This window comes from Brachyhypopomus gauderio, chromosome 6 (genome assembly GCF_052324685.1).
Source record: "Brachyhypopomus gauderio isolate BG-103 chromosome 6, BGAUD_0.2, whole genome shotgun sequence".
In the NCBI taxonomy this organism is placed as follows: domain Eukaryota; kingdom Metazoa; phylum Chordata; class Actinopteri; order Gymnotiformes; family Hypopomidae; genus Brachyhypopomus; species Brachyhypopomus gauderio.
Window position 1 is genome coordinate 5526626 of NC_135216.1, and position 19791 is coordinate 5546416.

The 19791-nt window shown below is 41.3% G+C and overlaps 2 protein-coding genes and 1 long non-coding RNA gene across 4 annotated transcripts; 1 reads left to right on the forward strand and 2 right to left on the reverse strand.

Annotated features, from left to right (window-relative positions):
- Positions 1-1153: 1153 nt before the first annotated feature.
- On the reverse strand, positions 1154-11059 carry LOC143516558 (uncharacterized). The gene is made up of 3 exons (XR_013131734.1): positions 10916-11059; positions 2017-2140; positions 1154-1663 (listed from the first exon to the last, which is right to left on the reverse strand). It is a non-coding gene; the product is annotated as an uncharacterized LOC143516558 (long non-coding RNA).
- LOC143516556 (uncharacterized) lies at positions 7489-10924 on the reverse strand. The gene is made up of 2 exons (XM_077008230.1): positions 9135-10924; positions 7489-8676 (listed from the first exon to the last, which is right to left on the reverse strand). The coding sequence occupies exons 1-2, from the start codon at positions 9586-9588 to the stop codon at positions 7649-7651; spliced, it is 1482 nt and encodes a 493-aa protein (XP_076864345.1). The 5' UTR covers positions 9589-10924; the 3' UTR covers positions 7489-7648.
- wipf2b (WAS/WASL interacting protein family, member 2b) lies at positions 10337-18578 on the forward strand. 2 transcript variants are annotated; one of them, XM_077008231.1, is made up of 8 exons: positions 10337-10492; positions 12822-12953; positions 13801-13933; positions 14013-14123; positions 14531-15196; positions 16181-16384; positions 16572-16673; positions 16994-18578. In XM_077008231.1, the coding sequence occupies exons 2-8, from the start codon at positions 12888-12890 to the stop codon at positions 17032-17034; spliced, it is 1323 nt and encodes a 440-aa protein (XP_076864346.1). In that variant the 5' UTR covers positions 10337-10492; positions 12822-12887; the 3' UTR covers positions 17035-18578. The 2 variants fall into 2 exon arrangements, with proteins under 2 accessions (XP_076864346.1, XP_076864347.1); XM_077008232.1 differs by lacking the exon at positions 10337-10492 and adding an exon at positions 10940-10958.
- The last annotated feature ends 1213 nt before the right edge of the window (positions 18579-19791 follow it).

Consider the following 19791-nt stretch of genomic DNA (forward strand, 5'->3'; position numbering starts at 1 on the left):
CAGATAGAACAGCGTTACAATAATCTAGCCTTGATGTGATAAATGCATGGACAAGTTTTTCACTGTCACCAGGAGAGAGCATATCTCGTACCTTAGCGATGTTTCGAAGGTGAAAGTAAGCTGTCTTGCATGTAGTCATGATGTGTGATTTGAAGTTGAGCTCATTATCAAAGGTGACGCCCAGGTTCTTAACACATTGTCTGGCATTCAGATTCATTTGATTTAAATAAGTCTGGACATCATTCCTTTGTGAATCACTGCCAAGAACAAGAACCTCTGTCTTCTGTTTATTTAACTGTAGAAAATTGTCAGACATCCATGTCTGTATATCATCTATGCAGTCAAACAGTGAGCAAATTGATTTTAGGGCTTTAGGTTCTAGCGAGATATACAGTTGAGTGTCATCTGCATATTGATAACTAATACCATGTTTATTAATGATGTGTGGTAACGGAAGCATATATAGGTTGAATAGTAACGGCCCAAGAATTGATCCTTGGGGGATGCCACAAGTTATTTTTTGACGTGTGGAGGAAGAGGTACCTAAAGCCTGCTTTATACCTCCGGACACGGACGAATTTCGTCCGTCCGTACCAAACGTAGCCTACGTAGGGGGCCACTGTACCTCTTTCCGGTTCCAACGTTGTTATGATTTTTTAAAATACATCCTCTAGAGGGCAGTATAGTCAAATTTCCGGCACCGGTCTTCAGAAAAATGGCGTCGGTAAACAAGTTGGCTTTGCTGTTTCTTATTAATAGAAAAAGACAAAAGCAGAAAAAAACATGGTCTATGCGGCGGTGGCATGTGCGACCACTTAATGAAAATCGCCACATCAATGGAGAATCAATGGAGATACCAATCTTGTCAGTACGGCCGTTTCACAGCCGCAAGAGCTACCCAGGAAGAAATGACTGTTAGGGAAATCTTTAAAGAATACTTCCAGACAGATCAAGGAAGGCTTGATTGGCAGGATCGGCACGTCAGACGAGGCTCTAATGTAGCCTAAATACTTGAAATGCAGTTAGAATGTTACCATCACTGTGTTGTTATATTAAAATTCTGTGTTGTAATAGATTGTATGTATACTTACAATGTATGTTTATAATGCATAAATAACTACAGTTATTAGAGTGCTTCATTTTTAATCAGCACTAATGTGCAAATAGAAATATAACATAACATTAATTATAATATTATAACAAAACGGTAAACAAAACAGTGCAAAAACATACATTCAGGGGTCTTGAACAATTAACTGCAGCTAACATGTCTCAATATCTAACTATATGTTAGCATCAACTGCTGGATCTCTTTTACGAGTTTTTTGGCATCTGCTGGTGGGAGGTCCTGAAGAAAAGTGTTCAAGTACGCTGTAAATGTGCTGAACATATTATTGCTTTGCTGGGTCTCATGCCGCAACTCCTTCAATGTTTCCAGCAATGCAGTATCTACTGGATCCACCTCTGCATTTCGTCTCCTCTTCTTGGACGCTCCAGACTGGGGACTCTGATAAGGGGGTAGGCTGCCCACATCAGTAGTAGTTGTTGGTGGTGGCGGTGGGAGTGGTGGTGATGATGACCAAGACCCATGCTCTGTAGCTGATGAAACATCATCCTCCGTCTCCTCTATCTCCTCCATGTGTGCCTCTGCTCGCTCTTGACTCTAGAAGTGCAATATATAATTAACTCAACACAAATGGTTTTCAGTCATGGACATAGTTTAAGAACACTGCATGATTTAAATAGTATAAAATGTGCATTAACACAATGCACTTCAAGACATGTGAATCACATCATCTGTAAATTTTTGCCAGGAACTGTTATGACAAAGATTGTGCATTCAACAGCAAAGGTAGCTAGTAAGTGGCTTTATGTCAAGTCATGAGTAACTTTATCCTTGAGTAACTTCAGTATGAAGTAAGTTAGCCTAACTATAAACTCTAAATTTGAAGAATTGGGCTACTTTACCACCTAATTACAGCTCATCAACATTGATAATTTTACAAAGACACTTACATCGAAGTTTGTCGAGGTGTTTCGGTGTCGGATGTGCACAGAGCCGGCCCTGACCAATGTGGTGCCCTAGGCGAGATTTTGGTTGGTGCCCCCTGTATCATCAATCATCGGGTTGATTGTGTCACTATTAAAGAAACAAATAAAAAGCAAATGACTTAAATATTACCATATAACAAGCAATAAATATAAAGGTGTTGCACAAAAAATATTTTAAAACTATTTTACATAACGTAGTGCAGAGAACAACTTTTAAATATTAATAATAAATTAAAAAAAATAAATTAAAAACAACAACTACCACCAGTGCAAATCAGGGCAATTTGCCTACTGCAACATTATTATTTCAAAAGTGCATCCGCAATGAACAGTTAGTATATATTTATTTTAAGCTAAGCTAATCATAGCACCTACTAGGATTGGGCAGTATAATGACAGTGTCGGTTTTCACTAAGATCATACAGAGGGGAAAAAGCCACAATGACGATTGAGTGTTAGTTGTCAGTCAAGCGAGCTGGTTTCAAAGAAAAACACAACAGCTACAGATTGGCAACATTTTGGATTTGTTTCAAATAAAAATGAGAGACCATTGGAGCACGCCCCCACGATTCTAATTCGATAATATGATTGGTTGATAAAACTGCCAATCTATAATAAAAGCTCTCTCTTTTACCTAGAAACAACGGTGTGAAATATTCTGATTGGTTGATTTTTTATTTCACCGCTGAGGTTTTTTTCAAGCACAAGTACGAAAAGTGGATTTGAAAGCCGATTTATAGGAAAAATACAAATTATTGGTGAAGCGTTATTAACATATATTACATATAATAGATAAAGCATCCTTTTTAAGATCAATTAACCTTCAGAGAAGGTGTTGAAGTCCCTGACGCTTCGCCAATGGTATAGTGTTAATTTACCACATATTACCATTATATTACCTGTTTTTCGCCGCCTTTCCTCCTCCACGCTTCTCATTTTTCTACCCTGGGCACCAGAGGACTTCTGCCTTTTTGACGTCTTTACAGGGAGATGTCACTCACTCTGTGGTGTACAGAGAAACGGTAACGAGGTGCGCAGAGCGCGCGGGGGAGGGCGGGTTGGCGCGCGGGTGATAGGTGTCGTGTGTTGTTATAAGAATGATTAATTTGACTAATATTATTAAACAATGAAATTATGATTATGTGGACTTTGCTTGTTTTCACATTTATTAATTGTTCATTTGTTAAAAAATAATAATAATAAAAAAAACCGCATGCACGCGAGCGCCCCCCTGGACAGCCGGCGCCCCTAGCATTTGCCTATATCGCCTAATGGAAGGGCCGGCCCTGGATGTGCACCTTCAGCCACGCCAAACGGTGTAAAACAGGGTGTTCTGACCCCCCAGCTGCATCTCCACTCTTCTTTGCCATAGCATCTCGATGCGCTCTGACAAACCTATCCCGAGCCAGATTCCATTTGTTTTGGGCTGCCTGCACAGACAACCCAAGCGCACCAGCAATCTCCTCCCAGCTGTTTTTGCATCGCTGTTTATCGCAATGACCTGGCACCGTAGCATCATAGAGGTGAATGAAAGTTTTTATTTATTTGATCTAACCAACTCGCAAAGTTTCGCCATTTTTAAAAGTCCAGTACTCTTCTTCATTGATTTTCCCGAATTGGTGTACTTCCGATGCTTCTGACTCTCTACTGCCCCCTGATTTCCGGTTTATATTGCTCCATTACGGATTCGTAGGCGCTCTGGCAACGGACCCACTGACGGATGAAACGACCCCCGGAACCGGACGAAAGGGTCTGTATTTATTTGATTTACTTTGACATAGTCATTCAACTGGATTGACACTACTTTTTCAATTATTTTGCTAAGAAAGGAAAGGTTAGATATAGGTCGATAATTATTAAGAATTGTGGGATCAAGATTTCTGTTCTTTAATAGTGGTTTAACCATTGCAGTTTTAAAAATTTTAGGGAATTCACCCAATTGCAGAGACTGATTAACAATCATTAGAACTTCATTTGCTAATGAGCTCAGAACCTGCTTGAAAAAGCTTGTTGGTAGAGGGTCCAGTTCACAAGTAGAGGATTTTAGTGATGAGATCACATCAAGTAGTGTTACCATGTCAACTTTTTGGAAATTAGACATATTAAAGTTAGGCTGAGTAACTGATGTAAGGGTTGATGGTTTATTAGTGCTTGTTGCTATGTTCTGCCTTATACTAGTAATCTTGTCCCTAAAAAATATAGCAAACTCCTCACATTTTTCAGTTCAGTTGGCACATTTCAGTTCATCCAGTGAGTGAGAGAACATAGACATTGAGGAAGTCTGAGCCAAATGGATACTCAAAAAAAAACTGACCGCTCTGCATAAGCTCTGTATAACACATAGATTCCGTCAGAGCACTCCACAATATTACAAAAGACATGTCAGTCAGACACTGCAAACCTGAGATCATGAGGGGGGTAGGATTTCAGCAGGCGTTGTAACAGTACTGCCAAAATTATACTCTCCTTACTAACGCAGCCCATGTTGAACATAGAGACATGTGCTTTACACGGTATAACCTACACATGCAGATAAGTCACCAAAACAAAAGACATGTCAGTCAGACATTGCAAACCTGAGATCATGAGGGGGTAGCATTTCGGCAGGCGTTGTATCAGTAATGCCAAAATTATACTCTCCTTACTAACACAGCCCCTGTTGAACATAAAGACATGGGACATGAAAAGAGGAAAGGTACTAGAGCAGGGGTGGCCAACCCAGCCGGTCCGCGGGCTCACCTGCTACATTTTCGTGGTGCGCGGTTAGTTTACAACCCTAGCGAGCCGCTAATACTTTTAAAACCGGCGTAGTGGAAAACACGCATTTGACTGTCTTCACAGCTAATAATTTACACTCGCCCATGTACGATGTGGCTCTTTGCCGTAACACAGTAAGAAAAGTGGCTCTTGGTCTATGACGGGTTGGCCACCCCTGTACTAGAGTCTGACGTGTTAAAACAGTACTCTGATGCACGTAATGTGTCAGTACTACCATGTGGAGTACTCATCCATCCAGATGCAAAGGTTTATGACCCTGCAGCATCACCACCATTTGGGCTGGCAGAGGTGAAGTGCTGCAATGTGGCATCAGTTGGAGAGGTCCAACACCTTAAAGTAGTTGCAGGTGAGGCAACATTGAAACCCACTCACAAATACTACTGGCAGGTACAGGGGCAACTTGCCATAACTGGTCTTCAGTGGTGTGACTTCATCACAGATACTCACACTGATGTCACCATTCAGAGGATTTTGCGGGACGAAGGACTTATAACATCCATGAGAGAGAAGCTAGACACATTTTATCATGTGTACATGGATGTCTACCTAAACATAAAAGATAAAGACACATACAATTTTAATTGTTTTTTATTTTTGAAAATATGAAATTTTCTTAATAAATTTGTATTCTTTGCTTGAATTTTGAAAATATTTGTCAGCTTTTTGACATTTTGTTTACTCTGTTAATCTATTTGTATTGTTACCATGGAACTGTCTTACATTTTATTTTACTTAAAAAAACAAGATATTCTGAGTAAACATACAGGGGTGATAGTGTGAAAAATTTCTGAGCCTGGAATTTTTCTGAGCGGGGGGAGTGTGCTATATTTTGAACATTTAATAATAAATCTTTAAATTAATTAATAATAAATAAGTCAGGTAAACATTATGGTGAGAAAAAAAAATTCTATTAATATTCTGAGAAAATGCTGTAACCTAAAGATTATGTTAACACAATTAGACACAATATGTTAAAAACAGGCATGATTAATTATTTATTCATTACTGTTAGTAAATTATAGGATACCAGACAACTCAAATAAATTATGCAAATAAAGTTTAAAAGAATTACAAGTATTATGATTATAGTTAGTTTTAATATATAAAATATTTTGTGTTGGATTATTAGGACATACATTTTGTGTTTTTGTTCATGTATTACACCTTATGCCGTAACTAAGGCGGCCATGATGAACCAGATCGTCTGACCACCTGTACCGGCTCAAAAAAACACTTTCTTATATTTCTGATAAAAATTAAACTTCATCAGAATAAAAATAAAATACTGAATGTATCTTGTATCTACGTCTGAAGCTCTTCCGATGTCTGAAATACAGGCAGTCCCCGGGTTACGACGTCGTAAATCGATTTTCGGTGTAAATCGGAATATACGTACATACTGTACGTAATTAACGTACTATACGCAGTTGCCTTTTTGGCAAATACCTTTATCCATAGCTGAGTTTAACTAAGGCTAAAGGCCTATCCTGACACCGCGCACACAACACCAAATTCCGTTTACGATGCAGAACCGGTTTATACAGTAAATGGGAGATGTGTCGAACCACAGAAAATCGCAGGGTTGCCAACTCTCATGCATTGAGTGTGAGACACACGCATTTGACCATCTTCACTCGCTCTCACGCCACACATCCAATTTCTCACGCCGGAAAAAAAAATCTAGTTTATTTACCTCTGGTCCACATGTATGATTCAATGAGTTACTAGTTCGCTCTGGCGTCAACCACCGGCGATCGATTGATCGCGATATAATACTTGTGTCTATTTTACACCGCCCCGGTATCGCTCGCCACCCAAGCCCCCCCCCTCGGTTAAACAACTTACACTCGCGACCTCCTCCAGGTTCAAATCTCACTCCAAGCGATCATGAAAAGTTGGCAACCCTGAAATCGTAACTCATAGTCGTAATGTTTATGTAAATTACATCAGAGTAATGTCTTTGGCACGACCAATCAAGTTGAAAACATAAACTGACCAAAACAAACTGGACTTAAAGCAGGAGGTAACTTTTTACGTAATGTCAGAAAATCAAAAGGCGGGATGACCCGCAAGTCAATCAAATGACACCGCCGTCATCCATCCAGCGCTGATGATCCAGTGAGAGGTTCATATTTCGGCCTCAAAACAGATAGCGTGCGCACCTGTGTGGTTTATTATAATGATTTGACGGATTTTTCCCCCAAAAAATTTAAATGACGGAAATCCGTCGTCGTGACGGAGAACTTTAGCCCATGCACTAGGCGAACCTTTTTTTTCTCGCGGACATGTCGGTACGACGGAATTCCGGCGTGGTGCCTGAAAACTATCAGGCCTGAACATAATATTTTGGTTGTGCTTCAAAGAATGCATCAATTCTGACAACTAGCTATATTGTTTATAATCAGTATATTTGGAGTACTGAATTTCCTGCAATGGTATGTCCAATGAATACAGTCACAACCAAATCATCTATGACCTTGACTACAAAGAAAACAAACACAAAGCACCTGAGACAAGAGGGTTCAAATATATTTGATTTATTATATTTATAAACATTTGTTATTAATTTGGAAAAAAAAACATAAATAGTAAGTTTACTTTGTGTAGCATTTTTCATATCCATTATTTAACAGGAGCAGGATCAACACAAAAAAACTCTTTGGACAATAAGATGCCAGTAACACATGAACAATTAAGATAGAATACAGTAGCTTAAGTAAGTAATTAAGAAATGTGGTAAGTTAAAACTTTTGTACAGAATTTACTTTAAAAAAAAAAACAAATCTGAACTAAACATTTCTGAAATATATAAAAACGTTCAAACAGGTTTATCCTCCATAATATCCAGGGGACCCTGGTAGTTGGACATCAGGCAACATATTGCCCAAAGTTGGTTGACTAAGCCTGTGAAGGAGAGTGGAACAACTCCGTCCCAGATGTGATACTCCTTCACTCTGCGGATTGCCCTTTCCACCAGCACTCTTAGACGCGCTATTGCTTGTGTCTTCTCAGCATCTTCCTTGGTGAACTGCACAGACCTCTTGAAGGGGGGAATGATCAGGGTGGCCCCTACTTCTGCCAACATTCCTTCTATCTGAAAGCCCTTATCAGCCATCACTCCATCTCCTGGTTGTAGTAGCCTGGTGAAGTTAGACCTCCGGGTTAGTTCTTGATTGGAGATGGATCCAGTGTAGAGCTTGGAAACAAACGTGATGACACCACAGGGAGCAACTCCAACCAATGATTTAAATGTTGTGTGATTTTTGTAATGTGAAAAGCTTTCAGATTGTACGGTGACTGATGTTGCTGTCTCACCGCGGACTTCGGTGCAGTCAATCAGCACACGGACCTCTGGACAGTACTGGTGGATTTTTTTAGGCATGGTAGCTTGCACCTGCTGTCTGGTCATCCATGAAGGTTGAGAGCCCAAAACAAGGTAAAAATAACTGGTCCATGTTATGATGATGCGGCTTACTGTTGATAAACTGACCTTGAACATTGATGCCAAAGCTTGTTCCTTGAGTCCAGCAGCAATACGGCAAAGAAACAGGAAACATTCATCAATGAGGCCTAGTTTACGATGAGGACTGGGTGTTCCATAAGCCTCCCTCTGTGCCTTGGTCCAGTAAACTATCCTTGAAGCTGATGGTGCAACAGACCCCCAGAACATCATGAAGACTTCCTCTGAGGGAAATCGTGTGTAAAAGCGGAATTCTTCATCAGTTGAGCAGAAACGGTTAAGCTTAGGCTGGTCTGCGAGGAGTGTAAGCTGTTTAATTTCTTTCTCCAGCTCCATCACCTTTTGCTCCAGCTCCCTTATCCGTGCAGCTGCAGCATCCATTTTACCTGTGACAAGAAAAAAAACAAAACAAAAAAAAAACAGTTTTAGATTGTCAAATAATCTGACAAATTTTAAATCAAACTCTTTACTGACCTTCATTGTACACCAACTATAAATTAGGTAAATTGGTATATTTTTACTGTGCAATGTTTAGCTAACATGTTTTGGTATAAGCACAACACATAAACCATGCTTGTGCTTGGAATGAACATATGCTATCTCAGACATCAGTTACCTATTTAGGTAAGTATTGCATATTTAGACTGTTATTCAGGTAAGTATTGCATATTTAGACAGCTATTCAGGTAAGAATTGTATCTCCAATATTTTTGGTAAGTATCGTATCTTAAGACTGTTACTCAGGTAAGTTTTAATTATTCAGATGGTTATTTAGGTAGTTGGCTTGTGTATTCGGATCTGTATTATGTATAATAGTGTATATAGGAGTTGTAAAGTTACTCACCAGGAGATGGTGGACGGCAGTAATCGTGCTCCATAGCATTAGCGTTCGGCTCGGTTAGCATAGCTTCCAGACCCTGCTCCACTCTCTCTCCCGTGGCAGCCTCAGTGTTGAGAAGGAGAGGAGTACTTGCCCTCTCGTAAGGTGTCAGACGATCTTCATGTCGACTTTCAAAATGATTCCAGGCGAATCGTGATGGAACTGATCCCTTCTTTAGCCTGGATCTGCTTCCTCCCTCTTTCACATACAGCTCCTCCGACCTGAAGTGCTGGCTACACACGTATGTACTGCCGCGCAGAACCGTAAATGTGACATTTTCCTCTCTCCTAATTGCTGCTATCCATTTACTACGTAAATGTTTGTCCTTTGGAAAGTCATGGAAACTCAGGTATGGTTGTTTCCGTTTGCTGTTTGAGCAGAAAGGCACACTGCAGTAGCACTTGCTATGCTGCTCCATATTGTCTCTACGTCCTATCCGCGCAGTTTACCCTGCTATTTTTTACTTCCGCATTCCAAACCCGGAAACGTGAAACGGTCCCATAACACTGCACATACAAAAAAGTAGCCTACTTCGCTAAGCCCATTCCCGCCGCTTGAAGGAAAAAAATGATTTAGCCTACATTCTCATAATTATGACTTAGTATCTCAGAATTATGACTTACTTTCTCATTTTGACTTAATATCTCATAATAATGACTTATAATCTCATACTTGACTTAGTATCTCAGAATTATGAATTACTTTCTCATTTTGATTTAATATCTCATAATAATGACTTACAATCTCATACTTATGACTTAGTATCTCAGAATTATGACTTAATATCTCAATTGAGTTAGCATCTCATCTCGTTATTATGAGAGAGTAAATGTATACTTACAATCTCATAAAATCATTATGAAATACGAAGTCAGAATTATTATGAGATACGTCTTAATTATGAGAATGTAAGTCATAATTATGAGATACTATATGGACTTCCTTTTCTTCAAGCGGCGAGAATGGGCTTCCATATATATAGAGTAAGATATGTCTACTTTGACTTATTTGTCATTTTTGGGAATTATACTTAATCCAAATGTTCGATTTCAGTGTTGCTAGACATTTGGTTAATCAGTTATTCACTACGAACAGCAGCTATCCCTTCTCCGTGTTGCCTGTTGAATGGGATAACCTAATTGTGAAATTCACACACACACCAGAATATCATCAGATTCCGCCACTGTTTGATTTGCGGTCTCGTCTCACTCGCGATTCCATTCAAACGTTTCCGGGTTGACCACAGGGACAAATCTGTGCGAGGTGATACCATGCAGAAAGGGAGACGCTAACAGTCAAAACATTGGATGTTTCAAAGAAAAGTAGGTTCAACCATGTTGGCGTTTCTGTTCGGGAACTAATAAGAGGATAGAACGATGGAGTTGGTTTGAAGCTTTAAGGAAATGTAACTAGCTAGTAATCTCGCAGATATCTATTGCTAGCAGTGTATCAGCTAACAAGCTAGCTAGGTTACCCAAGATGTTGGACACCTGCTGCCTGGTTCTGCTACACTGACGTGTGCACCGCTGCCCTGCCCTTCCCGCACGCTAAATGCAAAACTAGAACACTGGTCCTAATAAGAAACATTGAATGTTTATACAGTGTGTGTATAATGTTTATAAAAGCATTGCTAATCGGTTATAATACATGGACTGTGAGTGAGCTAGCTTTTGAGCTAGACAGTTAGCATTAGTTAACGAACTTTTTTTATTATAGCAAAACACGAAGAGGCCCGACTTGTTTACCTAGAAGATGGCGCACTGCAGAGCTGTAGGTTGGCAACCGTAGGTAACGTGTCTGCACGCGGGCTGCCTCGCGCTGTGATTTCCTAAACATGCGCGAGCTGCGAGCCCCGCGCACAGTGTCGTCAACAATGTCTTGAGCGTTGTGTCTAGTTACGGGTTCTTTAAGGCGCTAGGTTGGCTAGCTGTCTTGGCTGGTTGGCCGTTTTGATTTGCCGAGATTGTTAACTGACCAGACAGCACACAAAACATTCTCCTAAAAAACATATTAAGACTTATCTTGATTAATTTACAGGCAACTATATGAAAATAAAAATACACCGTAGTGTCTCGCTTTTCCCCTAAATTCTTTTGCTTGTTAGCTAGCTGGCTAAGCTAACTAGCAAGCTATTAACTAGCCAGCTATAGCGTTTCGTTCTTTATCGTTTAGTATGTGAGCAAGTATTAACAAGTAACGGTTTCAGCTTTTAAAGGGATTCCTAAAGTTCGTTGTAGTTCAGGGGGCTCATCATTGCTGTAGCTTATTTGCGTGCAAATAAACGTTTCCAGAGGATAATGGATGAATGGGGGGGTGGGGGTGGAATTTTTAGATGTTTTGATGGCGGACATTGATATCTGGTTTGGAATTGAAACGGATTCGAATTAACTTACTACTCAAAAATGTTACCTTAGGAAGGTTTGGATATATATACAGTAAGATATGTCTACTTTGACTTATTTGTCATTTTGGGAATTGTGTGTGTGTGTGTGTGTATATATATATATATATATACACACACACACACCATGTATATACCATGTGGCTTCTCTGGCTGGGTTCCTGAAGTGTACATTTGGTCCATAAATATTTAGGACTGGACAACTTTGGATGTAGCCGAGGGAATGTGGTTGTGGTGTTAAACTGAGAATGGAGCAATATTAATATTTTATTGCCAAGGAATTCTAGAGCACTGAGCACTTACATTCCAAATGCTGGCACTGATTAAATAATGCACCAAGACTTGTGTAAAGACCTTTGTATTGCTGAGAATAAGCTGTGCAAGTTTATTAAGGCTTGTTTCAGTCTCTTACCTACAACAGAATGTATTGAATGATGTATGTGTGTGAACGTGAAAAAGAGAAAGAGAGCTTGCAAGAAGAGCCTGGTGTGCAGTCTGGCTCTGATTATCTGCAACTGACCAATCAATGTCATTTGACAAATATCGACTAGTGGAATTGGTACAGTCCATTTGAGATGGAATCTCTGGGTATTGATCTTCAGTGTTCTGAGTGCTGTCAACTATATTCTGGTTTGTGATACTCAAGGTGAAATTGCGCACACCAATAGCCCCCCCCCCCCCAATCCACATTTCTGCGAGGTTCAAAGATTAACGAAGTAGCACTCATTAGTCACAAATTAATTCGTTTTTTTATTTATTTTTTATTTCAAAGACTTTTAAAAACTTGTTCTTTCCAAAAATTGTTAATGATCCATTTGTCCAGTCACACTACATAATCGATAGGAGGTGCTATAAGACAGTGTTTCTCAGCCTTGTCCCTAGGACCACCAGACAGTTTACTCTGTCAGTGTAATCTCCAGTGATCTTGCTTTCTTGGTTAAATTGTGTTAGGAGCTAGAACAGAGAAATGTGGATTTATTAGACATACAGTTTGGTCTGTACAATTACAGACGCTATCCGTTAGAATACACAACTCATCAGCCACCCTGTACATCAATCATTGGACCACTTGCTAACCATGTATTGGTCAATAAGAAGGGTGCATTAACAAGAACAAGGACCTTTCCTGACTGAAGCATCTCGTTTGTGTTTTTATGCCTGACTAAATTGCTAAACAGCCACCAAACTCCGAGAGACCGTACCCAAACATTTGGGAATCCTTTAATTGAGCACTGAACATTTTTCAACAGCTCACTGCCTCCATGAATATCTGAGAGAATACCACGCACTGCTCAACATCTGCAGGCACGTTCAGGATGCCAATCCCGCCTCCACCACCCCCTCCGCCTGGGGGCCCACCTCCACCCCCCACCTTCAACCAAGTGAGTACTCCACCTCACAGCCCATCTCCAGACCTCTGTCCTGCAGGACCATCTGGAAACTGAGTAAAAAACAGCAATAAATCTTACAGCTATAAATATTACAAAATAAATGATGGCAAACAAAATCCCACCTTTACACCTTCCAAAGGTTTTGTTTATACTTGAACATTTTAATCTGACCTTCTTGACATTGTGTTTTGAGGATTTTCTTTTGAAAAGCCTGTTTGTTGAATGTTTTGTTTGAAGTTACTGTGATTTGTAGTGATTCAAGTTTAATCTTGCTTATTTGTTAACAGGATGCAGATCAGATTATTGACAAGTAGTTGCATAGTTTCGGTGCGACACTAGCATCGTAACTAGACATGCTCAAATTATATTTGAGTGAAAACTATGTTTTGTGTCAAAATAATGATCTGCAACAAAGAAATGTTGCTAGATTTTGCTTGATTGCTCAGATATTAGTGTTTAGAATCCCCCAAAGCATGTCTCTTACATATGCTTTTTTTTTTTTTTTTTTTTTTTTAAAGAACTAAACATTTTCTTCAATGACTTAACGAGTGAGCACAAAGTGAACAAATATTTCAGCACTGTAAATAGTAGAATGGCTTGTAAGATAGGAAGCCTCTCCAATGTATTTTTTTTCTCAGCAGTTGGATATGAAATACCAAATAAATGTTGTGAATTCAATCATTGTTTACAATGCTTGCCGTAGTTCTTCGGAGATCTCTCTTTGCACGAGTTCTTTTTATCCATCACGTCTTTTAATAGAAGTCAAAATCTTCTCTGATGTTTATTGAGTTTTGTGCTTTTCTCTGTTTGTTCAAATACTCTATTTGTTTTAATAAAGGCAAACACTATTCCTCCTAAACTGTCTCGAGATGAAGCAAAAGGCAGAGGAGCTTTGCTGTCAGATATCTCCAAAGGGACCAGGCTGAAGAAGGTTGCCGTGGTCAATGACAGGAGCGCTCCCATGATTGAGAGTAAGCCTGTACCATTCTACTGCGTTATGATCTCCCAGTACGAAGCAGGTGCACTGACAGAGTCTCTGCTATCCTGCAGACCCAAAAGGAGGTGGTGGAGGCGGAGCCGTTGGTGGAGGTGTGTCTGCGGGAGCTCAGTCAATGGGTGGCTTGTTTCAGGGAGGTGTGCCTAAACTGCGGCCTGTAGGAGGTATGCATATTTTAACGTTCCTCCTCCATTTTCAGTATTGAGCTAGGTTTGACTCCACTGATTTACAACACTGGTTTCATTAATCAGGACATGTGAATAAACATGTCCAGAAATATGACCTTGTTGTACCTCATACTTGCATCCAAATGGGTGCATTTTCTCCACATGGTCTACCGTGAATTCAAGTGCTCTGCTCCATAATTCTCAGGCTGTCAGTTTTGAGATGGAGATAATTTACATTTACATTACACTCAATGCGATCTATAGTTTTTGTTGTTAAATTGCCTGTAGATCTTTAAACAGCACTGCCATTTCCCTCTGAGTGAGTTCCATTCCTCTGTGTGTGTGTGTGTGTGTGTGTGTGTGTGTGTGTGTGTGTGTGTGTGTGTGTGTGTGTGTGTGTGTAGATGGCTCTGTAGGCAGGTGTGTTCTGCAGCCTCCCAACTCTCGCCCCGCTGGCCCGACGGGTCGTCCGGACAACCTTGGCAGCCCTGTCCAGCAGTCCTCTCCCCCCGAGTCGAGTCGCATGCAGCGTCCTTCTCTCCCCGATCTGTCTCGTCCCTCTAGTGGAGCCAGCAGCCCCTCGATGGGCATGAAACACAGCTCCTCTGCCCCTCCCCCCCCTCCTCCCATGTCTCGCCGTGGAAATGCTCCACCTGCCCCTCTGCAAAAGGCCAATGCGTCTTCATACAACCGAGAAAAGCCCCTCCCACCCACACCGGGGCAGAGGGGTCCTTCTCCGGCACCAGTTCGTGATGCTGCACCACCACCTCCCGTCAAACCACCTCCCTCTCCGGCAAGCAACCGCTCATCATCGTCATCGTCGTCTTCTTCCTCCCTGGCTCCACCACCACCACCACCACCATACCGCCAGCAGCTTGTGGTCTCCAACGGTCCCTCCAGCCCTGTGAACGAAACCGCACCAGAACTGCCCCAACGACACAACTCTCTCAGCAAGAAGCCAGTCTTGGGTGGCCACACGCCTACAAGAGCACACGCTCCACCCCCACCCCCGTCACCACAGGTTGGGCGGCCTCCGCCTCCAGCACGGGACCCACCAGGCCGAGGAGCGGGTGAGTATGCCTGTGGAAGTGTCTGACTTCTCCTGTCGGACTGTGCATTTCACATTAATGGAGGACACAATAATTACACAATAAGGACATTTATAGCTTGTGGGACCATTTGAAAGAGGTTTTACACTGTAAATCATGATATAACTGTTCTACTGTCATTTATTACCCATTACACTGCGGTGGAGTTTACAGCCAGTAGAGCGATATACTTGCAGTCATGAGCACTTGACAGGAGTGAAAAATGTGACAAGGTCAGAAAATGTCTTTTTATTGCTTCTATCTAAAATGAAACATCCTGGAGCAGATGGGCACTGTCCAGTTAATCACACACTACAGCTACCAAAATGAACAATGCACGCACATTCTTGCCATCTTAAATGGTATGAAACTATTAGGATGTGTGTGTCGCATGGCAGACCCAGTCGGAGCACGTGGCTAAATGCATGTGCTCTGGGGAGCTGCTCTTAGCTGTGGGGTAGATGGCTCCCTGTGACTGTTTCTCTCTCCAACTGTTTTCACCTGGTAAAACACATTCAGGATTGTAATGTTAAAAAGTAAAACAGAGCTGCGTAACTTGACTCATTATTTTGTTTGCTGTGGTGGTAGATTCTTTAAATGCCCGTTTTGAGATCATCTGGAGTTTTTTATTTGTTTTCATTTAATATTATATTTCATATATTTTCATTTAAAATTCATATTTGTTAGATCAATTTTCATGTAATTTTGGCAATTTTGTGCCTCATTTTTTTATTACATTGTTGAATTTTATAATGTATTTTTAAAAGTCTAAAAACAAGATAACATTACGTATATCTGCCATCAGCCTCCCTAATTTCTAAATATCACCTTTGGCACCAGTCTCCACCATTGGAAAAAATTCAGCCTTATAATTCAGTGAATTCACATACATGTATTGCATACCCCAGGGCCTTTTCTTATTGCATGTTGTATGTTTAATTGCTTGTTTGTATATTGTTGATTTAGCTCCCCCGGTACCCGGGCAAACGTCGCGCAACAGCCGGGACGCCCCACCACCACCTCCACCCCCCTACCGGAACCATGGGAACTCCTCCGACGCCCCCAGTAGGGGCAAGCCCCCACCTCCCCCTTCACGCACCCCCGCCGGACCCCCTCCCCCACCCCCCCCTATCCGCAATGGACATGCCTCTGTTCCCCGTTCCTTCGTAGGTAAGTGCATCGGACTCTCACCTCAGTTGCTCGTCCTGCCTGCAAAGTCACTACTCTGCCAACAGGGCTGCTACTGTGTAAATATATATGTTTTAACCATCCCTTAACTGTCAATTCTATAGCACATGTGACACTGTAGAACAAATGATGATATGCTTTGACATTGTATTGTCCCTATGAACTCCAGATGACTTTGAGTCCAAGTATTCTTTCCATCCTCTGGATGACTTTCCTCCACCAGAGGAGTACAGACACTTCACCAAGATCTATCCCAGCAAAGCCAACAGAGGTAAGGCCTGGCAATCCTCTCACCAGCTTTCTACGTTGCAGTACTGAATACCGGTAGATTTTTTTAGTACCTCTCACAAAGCCAAAAGTTTCTTCAGTGCCAATAAACCATTATCTATGATGATGACGCATCAAGACAACAACGATCCCTTAATGTTACTGACGTTTGCACATCATGCGCCGTGTACAAATGACATTTTGCATTGTGGTTGATCATGAAAGCATCGTGGAGGCTGAGTGTGCTGTGGTGCGATTGGTGTTGTGAATGAATCGTGACTCATGACTCTGAGTTATTCATGGCTTTGTGATTCTGTTGGACAGTGGTGAGGGGGGCCCCTCCACTCCCTCCAGTGGGGAGGTGAACACTGTGACCGGTCACACGGTGCCACGTGGGAGTCCAAGCTTGCACATTTGCATCCACACACAGACAATCCTCTCCCTCACACCCACACACACACACGCACACCAAGCCTTCACCTTATTAACACCCTTTCCCTCACTGGACAACGTTCCATTTCACTCGAGCATACTACCATCGCGCAAGCAATGCTCTCTAGACGTTCATCGGCAACGGGTCGGGAAGAGAGTTCTTCTTCACTGGGGACGGAGGGGGACGGCAGCAGAGAAACGACGTTCAGTGTTGCATTCCACCACCCGCCACGGCCAGCTTCCCTTTTCTCCAGATGTTGTGTGTTGTGTGGATGTTAACACTGCAGACGAAGGAGCAACAGTGAGATGGCACGCAACAGCGCTTCCAGTGTTGTTTGATGCACCAGCTGTTGGAACTGAAGGCCTGTGTAAGTGCAGGGCTCGAGATGAAAAACACGGGTTTGGAAGAATTCTGTTGGGCATATCATTTATTATTATTAATGATGAGTAATACTAAATTAATAACTTAAAAGTAATAATAAACTAATAATAATAATAATGCTATTGCTAACACTTTCTCCAAAACCTGCTCAAGATTGATGCACTGTGAATATGCCAATGACTCAGAAAGCAGAGAAGTTTGCATGCCTGTCCTTGAGTGCATACTGGAACTGTAAACCGTAAGCACTATAACTGCTTTAGCTGGGTTATTGTACTTTTTATTTTTATTTAAATGTTTATTTTTTGACACACCCCGTTATCAGGGAACAACCATTATTTTTTAAGTTCTCAGGGGGCTTTTGGGACTTGAACACGTACCCCTTGTAATGAATAACTATTATAACAAAGTTCTCTCCAGAAGTGCCATGAGGAGCAGGTCCCACTGCATGCTTGTGTCTCTTAGTTGTCCCTTGCCTTCTCAGTAGTAGTGGGGCTTTTGGACAGGATTGGGCATACTAACAATGGTGTAACCTGATTTCTTGATATTTTTTCTTTTTTTATTATTGTTGTGGGAAAAGTTGATTTTGCGTTGCTCTGCACAGACCATGTGCCATTGTTGTGCATCATGGGGGAATTCAGGCGCTTATGTACGTCTTCCATTTGTTCGGTCTCGACAAGGTGATGAATCTGCTCCCGTTCTCAGACTGCTTGCTTCACATTGCACCAGCCAGGATGAAGGCAGGTTGTGTGTGTGTGTGTGTGTGTGTGTGTGTGTAGCCCTCTGACTAGCTTTGTTTGATGGCCTTGCTTTAGCAATGCACTCATGCCTTGTGAGAGAAAACTAACACTACTTACACTAACTCCCAAAGGGGTGAAATGAACTGGAAGTTGCTTAAGCACTATATGATTCACTTAGTTTGGACCCTCTTTAAACTGCATGTGACGCGTTGGGACCGAGCTCAAGCTGAAATTTGACTGCATGTGGAGCTGCAGACTTCTGTGTGTTTCACTGTTTATTTAAAAAAAAAATACTGAACTGGAAAAAGTAAATGTTGGAAGGCTGTGGGTTTTTTTCAATTCTGTAATACTGCTGAAACATGACTTAGTAACTGTCATGGTAGTCGTGTTCAACTAACTGCTCAGTTATCCTTCACTGTCCTCTGTACAGGGACTAGTAACGGATTTTTCATGATTGACACTTTTGATTCCGTTAATGGGTATCGGCTCATCTGCATTTATGACTGGATTAGACAGTATTTTGCAAGGCCAGAGATAGAGCTGTGGATGTATCCATGCATACATCTTAACATGGTAGGGGTAAACAATGCACTGTGTGTATTTTGTCCATCTCATTTCCTTCCCAGATCTTGAATTGAGTGCAGCTCACATGCCCCTGTGAGCCAAATAAGTGTTGCAGAACTCATCGGACCCCCACCACCCCTTCTGCCTTACACACATTGTTAGCTCATTGGTACACAATTTTTAGGAAAGGAAAAATAACCGAAGTACATTAAACTATATAGGGAAATATGGTAGTAATAGTTATTAATCTATTTTTAAGTTGTAAAAAGCTTGTAATATAGGGACTGAAGCACATGTGAATAACCTGGGCCTCAAACGGAGCCTTTGACTAATCTTTGTGGCCCACATGAGTATGAATGAGTACTTTTCTCGCATTATTCTGGTCATTCTGTCTGTCCCTCTCTGTCACCATGAGACAGTGTAGACACACAGCTTCACTCACATTGAGAGAGACTCCAGTGTGTCCCTGCCCATTCCCTGCTGTTCATATGATGCATTCCTCTATTGGTCAGCTGTGTAGTACCAGTACAAATAAAAAATTAAAATGGACAAATAAAGGTCAGCTGATGTGTCTGTCTTTTTTGTGGAAAATAATTGTAATATTTTATTTTTTGTCGTGCTGTCCTCAATCTAAACAAAGTATAAATGGGGTATTTCTGAGTCCTGTAACCTTTTAGAAGTGCAAAATTATAATCTGTACCCTTTTTATTTATTTACAATATTTGTTCAATACTTCTGACCACATCACCAATGCTGACAGGTTGCTCTTTCTTTGCCCATTCTCAGCAGGGCAGAGCCGTGGATATGGGGAGTAGTATTGGAGGGAACTGGTATAAATGGAGGGTTTACATGTTTATAAAATGTTATATGATACAAATGGGATCAGGATTTTCTAGATGGGAATGACGTAAAGGGCACTTTGAAATAAGCCGCACCTTAAGGTTGTGTCAATGGACAAATCCATCGTTGATTGCCGATGGGTGACGTGCAGTGTTGAGCGAGCATTG

Bases quoted from the DNA above. Each gene is read 5' to 3' on its own strand.
- wipf2b (XM_077008231.1), top strand. From the start codon at position 12,888: ATGCCAATCCCGCCTCCACCACCCCCTCCGCCTGGGGGCCCACCTCCA. The intron at 14,124-14,530 runs GTATGCATATTT...GTGTGTGTGTAG, and splicing joins TAAACTGCGGCCTGTAGGAG to ATGGCTCTGTAGGCAGGTGT. The intron at 16,674-16,993 runs GTAAGGCCTGGC...TCTGTTGGACAG, and splicing joins TCCCAGCAAAGCCAACAGAG to TGGTGAGGGGGGCCCCTCCA.
- LOC143516556 (XM_077008230.1), bottom strand. From the start codon at position 9,588: ATGGAGCAGCATAGCAAGTGCTACTGCAGTGTGCCTTTCTGCTCAAAC. The intron at 8,677-9,134 runs GTGAGTAACTTT...TTCTTGTCACAG, and splicing joins CTGCCGTCCACCATCTCCTG to GTAAAATGGATGCTGCAGCT.